Source organism: Sycon ciliatum, chromosome 8 (genome assembly GCF_964019385.1).
Source record: "Sycon ciliatum chromosome 8, ocSycCili1.1, whole genome shotgun sequence".
Taxonomy (NCBI): Eukaryota; Metazoa; Porifera; class Calcarea; order Leucosolenida; family Sycettidae; genus Sycon; species Sycon ciliatum.
The window spans coordinates 19,278,660-19,290,440 of NC_088650.1; the positions used below are offsets into that span (position 1 = coordinate 19,278,660).

General features: G+C 47.3%; 1 protein-coding gene across 1 annotated transcript; it reads right to left on the reverse strand.

The window, feature by feature from the left end:
• Positions 1-641: 641 nt before the first annotated feature.
• LOC135822227 (mucin-5AC-like) lies at positions 642-9,688 on the reverse strand. Its single transcript, XM_065334949.1, has 8 exons — positions 9,340-9,688; positions 7,223-7,533; positions 6,697-6,785; positions 6,101-6,405; positions 5,473-5,777; positions 4,753-4,883; positions 4,270-4,364; positions 642-1,328 (listed from the first exon to the last, which is right to left on the reverse strand). The coding sequence occupies exons 1-8, from the start codon at positions 9,535-9,537 to the stop codon at positions 987-989; spliced, it is 1,776 nt and encodes a 591-aa protein (XP_065191021.1). The 5' UTR covers positions 9,538-9,688; the 3' UTR covers positions 642-986.
• Positions 9,689-11,781: the final 2,093 nt, after the last annotated feature.

An 11,781-nucleotide genomic window follows, 5' to 3' on the forward strand; every position in this document is an offset into this window, starting at 1 on the left:
TCGTGAGCAGCGCGATCGGGATCGCGTGATCGTTAGTCGCTAGCGCTGTTGTCGCGCGTGTGATCATGCTTCCACCGACACCATGTAGGTCTACCCGGTGTAATCAGGTAATACGGCGTGTAGACCATGGTACTGGTAGACCTCGACCTGGCCGGCTCGAGGCCTCCATGTGATCATGGCAACCAAGGCAAAAATGCATAAAGTATGACCAGCAGGGAGTCGTACTCTAACTGTTTGAGTACGACTCCCTGATGACCAGGGAGCCCAACAAAATGGTGTCAAGATGAAGAGCTACATGATTGTATATTTGGAGGAGCTCATTTACTTACTCTTGTTGGTGTGTGCAGGCCTGTAGGCTGTAGGGCTCACTGACGACTTCTCTGAGTGATGAGGGAATTGTAGGCCAGGGCCGAATTTCACTGCCAAAAGGACCATTGTTACACCGTCGCATCTGTGCGTGTGCCTTTAGAAATCACATCACAAGATCGTGAAACCTAAAACATGTTGGCAAGCGCTGAGGGAATTGCCCAGCACTGCTACCGTGTGCTTGATTATCGGAAGCAAGAGTCCAAAACCCAGGTTAACTTATGGACTGTTGTAGGAAGTGATAGCAACGCACACGGCTTCTCACGCATGGCAAAACAGTCTTTTAAATAGATATTTCAGAAGTTTGAGAATGTTATAAATTTGCATACTGGATACAGTTTTTCATTTGGTTCTACCAAATGAACTATGTCTATCGTGAGGTTAAAAAATGGCACAAAATCATAAAAACGGATGAAGGGTTAAAAACAGAAAGGCCAGACCACACTGTAGCCATGGTAACAAGTAGATGCTCCTGTATCATCAACACTTCCTCAACAACACGTGTACACTACGCAAATATATTTCTCAACATAATCATCAATGAGAACCTAATTCATATAAAAAAATGACCCAAGTCTGCTAAAATAATGACAGGAGCTTGGAGAAGCACCCAAAAAACCTCAGTGCAGCTGCACCATTGCCTCTGCCATGGGGGCTGCACCAAGGATTGTCTCTTCCATGGGTGCCCCTCCAAAGGCTACGCCTTCCATGGGCACCGCCCCGCCACCAAGGGCCGTCGCCTCCACTGCTGTTCTCTCAGTGGTTGTTGGGACTGTCTCTTCGGGCGTTGCCTCTTTAGCGCCCGCTCCTTCTGTAACTGCCTCCTCCACGGCGGCGTGCACTACTACTTCTTCTTCAGGCGGCGCTGGTCGCTTGAACATCTCCGGATCGATTGGTTTGCGCTGCCGGAGACAGACAGCAACCTTGCCAGGGTTTCCCTTTTCTTCTTTCTTGAACTTGTTCTAGAAAGGCAGCAGGAATAGCAGCACCAGCAGCAGGAGAAAGAAACAACAAGTGGATTACCAGTCTGGCAAATACGAATAGTTCAAAAACAGCATTGCAAATCAACAACATTAGGCAAAATTCAATTCTGGCAACTAAAATACAATATACAGTTGTGGCAAGTGAAATCCGACACTTGCCATAGGGGACAGCGCCTCAAATGGACATCAATGATGTAATGCACTGCACCTAATTTGTACTATAGAGCCGTATGCATCCCAAACAGGTCGAAAGGTCACAGCTTAGGTACACACAGTTCACAAACATGGTACACATAAGGAGTATTGGTATCCAATTCCCATTCATATTTTGCCAGCACACGGCTGTTCCATGCTGGAAAGTATTGAACATGGCCGATCTTTTTGCCGAAAAGTGTCACTGTACACGTGACCACTGTATCTACGGTAACCAAAATGGCGAGTGGGTGCACTTGGTGATTTTTTTGTAAGAACAAAAATGCTTTGGATGCATTTCATAAAATTATGCTGATCTTGTGCGGGATCAGCTTGTTTTTACAACAAATTATTATTACTTTGCATACTATGTCCTGCTCGAAACTCGGTATATTGATTGTTGACTTGGGAAGTTCGGAGCGTGGAAGAGTCCAGTACTAGTAAATGTACCTACGCTGACTTACCTTTCCCCACCACCACCACCCGCCATCCTTTGGCGACGCGTTTCAATGTCCTTTCAAAGTTTCCTTCATCCTTACTACTATGATAGTTATTGTCATCAGCTTTTTTGGATTCTGACATGCAAACGGCATACTCATTTACAGCAACTGTCAGTGCTCAACTAGCTGACTTGTCGGAGTGCTTCCGCTTTGCAGGCTGGAGCCTCATGGCGTTGTATCTTGGCAGCGTGCTGTTCAAATATTGCCAGAAGTGTACTAGTACCTGGAGCCAGTCCACGTCCCTGTTCACATTGCTGATGGATGTTCTCAGGTGCTTGAAGCACTTGTGGATGGACTCACCACCTTGTTCGCCCATCAGTCCAAGGGATACACCGAACTGACTGATGCAGTCCACAGTATGCGCCTCCAGCATGTGCATTTTAGGCGTTATAGTCTTGTTCTGGTCGTAGACTGTCTTCCTTAGTGTTGCCATGAAGAGTTTAATGTTGGTAGAGAGTTGATGCAGCTTCTCAGGAGTGATCTTGTTGCACACTGCGAAGATTGCCCTACAATCTTTGTATTGCGTGAAGAGTCTGCCGTACTTGTCTCGGAGTGCTGATGCTCTATCCGGCAGGTCTTGTTGTTGTGGTGTGTACTGGATGTCAGGTGAGTTGTCAGTGTTGAAGATGTTTGTCATTGTCTGTAGAGGAGCACTGGTTATTTCCTTGCATGTGGCTGGCTGCAGTGCTTTATGAATGTGGTTTCCCATGAAAGCCCCGGAGTGATATGCCTGTCTGTCTATTCTGTGTTTTTTAAGCACAGGCTCGAAATATTCGTGGCATGGCTGCATTGAATTCTGCGCTCAGCAAGAATAGACGAGATAAAGGAAGGAGATTTTAGCTGAGCTGCCCACAGCTTGGCTTTGCAATCATATGACATGCATTCTACCTCAAATGCATCTTGGAATAGTTCATGCATACACGACACACACGACAGACGCTCGCAACATGGGTGCTGCACGGCTGCATTCACTTGCCGCGAATAGACACAGCAGGAAAGAGAGGGGAGGGTGATAAAAAGGCAGGTGCCTCATTCCCTGCAAAGAAGGCCGGGGAAGCAAGCTCCAGAAGTGCGTCTCGACTGCAGTGGGTGGGATTAGCCCTAGACGCCGTTGAGCATGACGTCGACGGTTTCTTGGGCCTACCACTTTTTCTCCTATCCTCAGCACCTGAGCACACTTTACAAGGGCCAGGAGTGGTACTGCCATGTGGCTGCCACAGATAGAGAGTTGGTGTTCTAAAGTCACTAGAAGAAGAGGAGGATGCCCTTCTCAAGTACGATCTGCATGAATCACAAAATGTTGCAGGATGTACGTCTGGCGTGTCTGTTGTTGTGTTGATGTTGAAATAATGCAGGAGCTCATCTGCGTGATCAGCCACTGCATGTGTAGTCGTCCTTGTCTTCTTGTCTTTCCGAAAGGGTGGTATAAAGAACCCACACACCCTGCACAGAGACTCTAGCACTGAATTGTGGGTTGCCATGGGGGCTGACAACGAGGGACCCTCGACGAGAATGAGTGGCCCTCGACAAAAAAAACTCAATTGGGTTGCAGAGGTAATATGATCGTGCACCAGGAAAAACTTGGAAAAGACGCTAGAAAACCTTACCTTGGGCAAGAAGCTAGCTGAAAGTATCCCCAGGAATAGGCACGATACTATGAAAAGGAAGAATACGAAGGAAACGTTCGTCGAGGAAAAGAGCACTTTCATCAGGAGTGAAGCTTCGAAATTTTGGACATGAAGACGACTGCATTCAAGGAGTTTTATAAACCTGAATTCACCTGGAAGGCAGGCTTGGTTTGTCCTATATCCATCGAAGAAGCCATGTATTCAAGGTAATTTCGATGCGATTCAATTTCGAATTTTTGAATTTTCTTGAGCAACCTAGCTGCGCCAGCCGCAAAGGCGCGGATGACGTAGGTGCCGCTTTTTCGGAATCTGAACAGCCGTGAGCAGGCCCAGCACCTTTTGAACCTTGACTGTGATGAGTACAAATTCTGTCATCAGACAGATAAAGTTGTATGCAACACATGTACAGTATGTATGCAGGGCTGCAGAGGCTGCAGGATGCACGGTGCAGTCCCTTATGGCAAGTGTCGGATTTCACTTGCCAAAACTGTACATTAAAAGTACCTGGGCACGGGAGAACTTGGTCAAAACCAGAACAAAGAAAGCGATAATAAGAATTGCTAAAATGCCACCAGAGAGCATTGAGAGAAGGATAGATACCTTGAGCTGGCGCCGTGTCTTGTTGGGAAATGCAGGCGACATGAGAGAGAAGTCTGTTCCGACTTGCTGCAGGACATCAAAGAACCTCTCCGTTTCTGCAAGTGTTGACAGCAATGCAAGGACGAAGTGGATCAGAAAGCAGTAGTGCACATCCTTTTGCGGACAACAAAATAATTATTCATGGACAAACGTGGTCTTACAGTGTGGGCGGTTTGCCCTCAAAAGCCTGCAATTACGGTTTAGCACCTCAATCACAAGCAGTGCAAACAGTTCCCAAGCAAGATTGTACGTAGATCACTACGCAGTCTGCTCTCAGAACACCAGCCAATGCAGGACACATACACATGCCATGTCAGGGTGCACCCAGTAAAGAGACAGCCCTGTTTAGGTGACAATCACACACACACACACACACACACACACACACACACACACACACACACACACACACACACACACACACACACACACACACACACAAACCTTTCTTTGTCCAGCGGTCCATCTTGTCACGCTTCCTGAACGACGTGTAGGTGGCCGGCATGTCGGGGTCCACGAGCACGGCTCGATCATCACCCACAGCTCGCTCAGATGCCGTCGTCTGCAAGATCAAGCTACACAGGCAAGAGAACACAGATTCAAGCAAAGCATGATACAAGCTGGTCTGACCACAAACCGGGCAAGCAGTCATATTTAAAGAAGAAGAAAACGAGAGAGAAAAAAACGTTCGAGTGAACGCGGTCGGACTGAATTTTCTGCATCCGTAGGAAAGCCATCACCCTCAAAGAATCAAGACACATATGCAGCTCCTAAAGCATGGTGGGAGGTGAGTAGATGAGACCCACAACAAAGTGGTCAGCGACTGAACATCCCACTCGTGGAATCCGTGCTACCCTCCGGTGCCAAGCAGTGGTGTATGTAACCAAATTTCCTTGAGACGATTATGTCTACCGTTGAGAGTCACTACACTCTGAGATATTCCAAACTTTCTGGCTGACTTTGGCTTTGTAAGCAGAACGACTTTACACGCACACACACACACATACATGTACACACCCACACACAAAAACACCCCCACTCGGGCGCGCGCACACACACACACCTACAGAAACACTAGTGATACAATGGACTGAGAACATGTGTTGACCAACACCAGTCCAGCCATGCACTGTAAAGCAACGAACAATGTCAGCAATTATTTACCTAGATTCGTCAATAACGATGGAGCCATCCTCTGCCACTCGCACCTGTGGTGCCATAGTCACAGAGCCAGCTTCACTGTCCGCATTTGCAGCATCAGCGGTGGACGGAGACGAGACCGACTCTGCCGGTGGCACGTTGGATACAGTGGTGACCACCTCGGACACGCTAGGTGTACTGCCTTGCCCCTGTGATTTATCTTTGTCGGAACTACCCGACATGGGGTTTGCCGACGGGTTGAGTCGCACCAGGTCTCTCATTCTGATCTTGGTTGGTTCTGGTGCTTCCGACAACGTACCGCGAGATTCCTGCAATTTGCAGCAAAGCCAGAAACACAGAACTCCTCCGTGAAATAGCAAGTACAGATCTATCCAGAACACAATGGAATTCTAGTACAGTATGATCAATGTGTATATGCACAGTCTGCATGTTCCCAATGGGAGCTGTATCATAGAGATATTTCACTACATTGACAGCATGGGATAACGTTACTAAGGAAATCAAAGAACAAAAGCAAAAACATGAATGCTAATAAAGCTGTACTCGAGTCTTTAATTGATGTAAAACATGCAGACACACACCCACACGCCCACACACACCCATTTATTACAGGTCATATCCACACGCTTACCCTGGTTTTCTTCTTAGCACCTGGCTTAGCCGAGGTGCTGGTGCTGGTCGCCATGTCACTGCTCTCCTCCGTCGGCTCTGTCGAGGTAGAGGCAGACGTTGAAGCAGCTCCTTTCTTAGCTCGGGTTCGCCGTGGCTTAGCCGGCGTCTTCGCCGCTGGTTTACGTATTGCTGCTGAAGACGACGACGACGGTGAAGTGGACTGCGACGGAGCAGCACGCTTGCGCGTGCGCGTCTGCTTAGTGCTCACGCTGACATTGGCCGCGACAAACACTGAATCATCTTCAGTTGACGTACTCACAACACCTGAGGCAAAAGAAGAGAAAAAAATATATAATAAAAAACAACAACACTACAAGCCAATAACACCGAAATGATTTGCCATTGAAGAGACTACGGGAACAGTCTGGCTGGCAGTCAAGTGTCAAGTCAAGTTGGCAGGGAAAGTGCGAGCTCCCAAGTAGGGAGCAACACACAATTCCTCAAATATCGCCGACGTGGATACCTCCACTTTGAGGGGAAATAGATTACGCAATGCATTACCAATGCACCCACGAAGCTACAGGTACTGCATTCATTTAACAAAGCACGTTTTACCATTGCCCGCTGCAGCTGTTGTTGTTGATGCTGTTGCAGGTGGCGACGATGCCGGAGGATCTCCAGAAGTGGTTGAACTAGCTACGGAACTGCATACAAACAGACACGCACACACATAGAACATGGAGAAAGGACAACGCATATGTAACCAAAACTTGCAAAAACCAAGCAGAAATCATGCAGAACAAGGACAGCTACTCGGGACAGCCTGAAAGAAATTATCTATCACATACTGTAAGTCTACAAATTTTCAGCCTCCCAGGGCTAAAACCCATTTCGGCTGCATCAAATTTTCGGCACGTACTGCTGCCGCCTGTATACACTGTCACAATGATTGAACCTTGCAAAACAAAAATTTCGGCCGCTACAAATTTTCGCCCAAACATCACCAGGCCGAATATAGCTGAAAATAAATATGCGTTGAATATTCGTTGACTTACAGTATTAAAGATTAAGTCTGGCGCTGTGTGCCACTACACAAAACTAACAACCAAATATTCTAAGACTAGAGACCTTGAAGCCATACCTTGTGCTGCTGACAGCTGACGCAGAGACACTTGCCACAGAGCTTCTCACCGACGTCACACTCGGCTGGGAAGGAGCTGCTGCAGAGAAGCTGGTAGTGCTGGCGCTAGCGGCTGCAATGAACGACTGACCTTGTGTGACGGCCGCCGGTTCAGGCCTACTGCTAGCAGTGCTGCTGACACTACTGCCTGACTCAGACGAGGACGACGGAAGGGCCTGTGTGGCGACTGGTTTCGGCCTGGGAGGTGCCGCGGACACACCCGTTGTGGTTGTGGCTTCCGCTGCTGCTGCTGCTGTTGTTGTTACGTTCTCCTGAAAAGAAAAAGAAAACCCCAAATAGTAAATACCCACAGCAGGGTTTACTGCAGACTCAATCTATGCACTGATCACACAGTCTGGATACCATCCAGGCATTCCGCAGCCAGGACGTGTCACTCACTATCCGTATCAAGATAACCGGGGACCAAGGCAAGCACTTTACTCTGAGCCATGGGTTCTGCGGCTACTTTGGCGCTGCATGATATCATCGAAAACTATTATAGTATGGGAAGACTGTACTGTAGAATGTATTTCTGGATATACAACTAAGGGGAGATGGGAGAATTAGCTCCTCACTCCTGTATGCTGCGTGAGCAGTTCTTCCGGACAATTTTGAGCCGTCTTCGTTCAACGGTGCGCCCGGCTTGCTCAGGTGGCGGGGTTCTCATTTTCACTGCCTTGGGACAATCAGCAAGGTAACACAAACTCAATTAATGCTCCAGGCACCTGTACTCTGGGTTAGAACGAACAATGCAAGTGGTAAAGAAAACAAGCCTGGCCAGACATCCCATAGTCTTCCAGGATCTCCAGCTCAACATTGCACGCAAGAAAGTGGGATTTACGCAGCGCCCAATATAAATATGCTACAATGCCTTTGTAAAGTATAGACCACAAGAGTTTTTTTCCTCTACATTTGACGAAGTCTACGGCTCCTAGTGTGAAGCTCGCGCTCCTTGCCAGCATGACTACAGCACTGTCGGGCGCCAAAGAACAGTGGGTCAGGGTTCCAGCCTAGCCTGTTTTTATTTTTAGCGAACATAGTAGGGAAGTCAGCGAGTAGTAGGGTACCCGTGCTACCCGTAATTTGATCTGGTAGTAGGGTAGCAATTAATTGCTCCCGAGAATCCGAGCGGGTAGTTGAGAGTACGGTGTTTTTGCAACGATGCATGTAAACAGCACAGCTACGTGCTTACTGTACACTTTCTACTAGTATGTAGCACAAGTGCACACTCACAGTACAAACTGTGTCAAAAATACCCGATGGGGTACCAATGCTACCCGGATAAAAATACCCGAACCCATTACCGACCAAACTCTTACCCGTTGCAGCCCTAGAACATATCAGTTTCGTTCTTATTCGATGGTACAGTCTTACCTGTACATGTATGCAGAGCTATACGTCTGAGTGTACATTATAGTGCACATCACGGTTTCCGTTCTTATCTGCAAAAAATCCAGCCTAGACGTTCTTAAAAAATGGTGAAATTCTAGCCTGGCCGTTCTTCGGCGCCTGACAGTGCTGTAACACCTAACTGACCCACCACTGCCACACAGAGCATATACGTCAGTTGAGCCATAAGGAGCACCACACTTTGCAATATAGAACGCTCCAGCCTGTCCCCACAGGATAATGGGATTCCGTGAACGCGCACTTTTCCGCACTATAGGCGTTTTCGAGACATTCTGCATAAAGCCGGCATAGTCCACAGGAATGTACAGGCAGACCTCGCTTATCCGGTCCTCTTTTATCCTGATCCCTCGCCATCCGGAAGAAAATCATTGGTTACCGATTTACAGCATATGTCATTCATACATGCAGTATGTGTGTTCGATTATCCGGTTCCCGAGGTCTGGAAAATAGAACATGGTGGTGAATGTACTCCAAAGTCCCTTCCCATATTAGTTTGTACGACAAAGTTGAGCCCAAACACATTCCTCATGTAAAGTGTGATATTATCCTTTCCTGAAGTATGAATGAGATTATAGTTTAAAATGTTTATCTTCTCCCATGAACACGTGCTCTAGATGAACTGAAATACACCTGACCTGACATGACATGCAGAGCTATTCATAACCTACCACGGGCTGTGCTTCACTGGACGAGACCTTTTTGGCTGCACCAGAGGCTTCTCCAGCCGTTGACGTCGGCCGAGCAGTAACGGTGGGTGCTGTGACTGAAGTCGTGCTGGCTGCTGTTGATTCTGCTGAAGTGGAAATGGCAGGTGTGGGAGGCTTTCTTGCAGCCAAACTCGGAGCAAAGCGCTTACGGGAAGCCATGGTCTTCCCCACTGTAGTTTATTTCCAGTGTCCTTGAAAGCTTAGTGCTATTCCCAAGAAGCAGCGTTCATCCGACGAACTAAATCAAACAAGGACGAAAATCGAGTGTTTTCGTGCAAGACAGCAGAAAAGAAGGATTGATCATGACTATCTATCTCGTTCTCATGCACGCTGCACGTAGGTCTACGTACTGTACTGCTACTGTGCACATGTGCTGATCGAGTGACGTGCGTGACCATGGTGACGCACGTGCCACTTGTCATGGGACGTTCACACCTCCTCTCAAATCTACTGTATCGGGAACCGAACACGATGCGAAGACCTGAAAATGAAATTTTAACCCTTTGTGGGTCTTACTCAATGTATGTGAGGGGTGGTCACGCAAACACGCGTACAAACAACGAGCCATAACTCAAGTTCCGTGAGTTGTAGGTATGGGTAAACTATATATTTTCAAAATCTGTATGCCTGGACGCGTCCAGAAAACACAAATATGACTATGTCCAGGCAAGGATATGACCCGTGGTAGCCCTTCAAGTTGAGAGAAAATACAATTGCGAACAAAAAAGCACAAAAATCACAGCACGAAGTGCATCCCAAGTTCGTGATGGAGCTGAAGTCCTATGATAAACAATCAGGTAAGCGCTACGTCTTGGTGAAGAATATATGCTCCTAATTCCGTCCTTGAACTCCAATACCTCGCCGTCGGCGATGCACCAGCAGCAACAGTTCCACAATATCACAATTTTGGTTCGTTCACCTCAGCGCCGCTCGCGTCAGATTCACTCTCGCTCAGATGAGTACGAGGTGATTTGTAATAATTTTACATGAAAGTAAAAAAGGCTATCATTCCGTTGCCCTGGCGAGTTTTGAAGTGTGCATGGTCTCATTCTGTCACTATGCATGTCCTCTATCCACCTGTGGACTTCTTGATCGAACACCACAAACATGAGAGACACAGTGTGGGGTTGCTTTGCATGCATTTTTTCACCCAGAAAAAGTGTGTACAAAATTTTACAAGTCAGTAAAATAGGGTATAACATCAACAAATATGACCTGAATGTGTCAATAAGCTTGCAATGGGAAATCAAGATACATCTGAAGCAAGTCACATGCAGAGAAAGCAGACTGCTTTTGCAGGTTGCCCTACGTATTGGTTTCTGTACGTCGTCAACTGCGGTTCCAAACGGTAGGGTATCTTTGACTGCCTGCCGGCATTGTAGAGCATGAGAACGCAGACCTTATCTTGCTGCTCCATTTCTTTCAACTTGCAGTGCATCCTCTTACGTGAAATAACCACACTAAGCAAAATACCATCCATGATGCGCGCCGGCCGTCCCACGACAGGGTGCCTTCGTGCATCTGGGCCACAGTGCATTTAACCGGCACATACTGACAATGTTGGGGCTTCCATACTCTCCAAGACAAGTGCAGTGACTCCTTCACCTGATTCATAATACCTCTGTGTTGGAAGAAGACTGCAGACCACCCTCAATGGGTGCTCCGCCGTCAACCCCCAACATACATCAATGCCGCATTTCCTGAATTTGCACTTTGCCATCGTGAATCTCTACCAGCACTTCTGAGGTAGCAAGCTGAGTTTCATACGCAGCTCTACTGAACAGCTAATTATTAACCTGTATGCCATAAGCATCAGCAGCTTCGGACTTGGATTTGAATCACCTTTCATGAAAGGTGAGTGAAAGACACCTTTTGTCAAAATTGCAGTTTCTGACCTTCACCTTTTTGGCTAATCTCTTCTTCAGCCCTGCTACTTTGACGGTGTGACAGACTCAATGCTGGCATCGGTGACCAGCCTAGGGTTTCCACCTGCCGTAGAATATGCTCGCTGGCTCTTGGACGTCCTTCAAGCATCCATTGAGGGATATTTTACCTCATTGACCACAAATTCACGAATTTCGATCCATGATTGACATCTCACAAGGCCGTGGAAGAAAACAATTCCGCTAAACGCTGCTGATGCTTACAAACTACATTACAATGGCAACTCACTTGTCTGTCGAACTAACAAAAACACTTCATGGGAAGAATGCAATCGTCCTCAACAGTGATATTTTACTCGATTTGTAAAATAATATGCCATGTAAAATTTTTACAAATCACCTCGTACTCAGGCGCGATGTCACGCGTGCCGTGATTCTCACGGCCAGGCGAATCAGCTGATCGCACCTGACAAGTCCTTGTAAGAGTTGCTGTTGCTGTGCTTCCTCGCTGGTTGGTAAA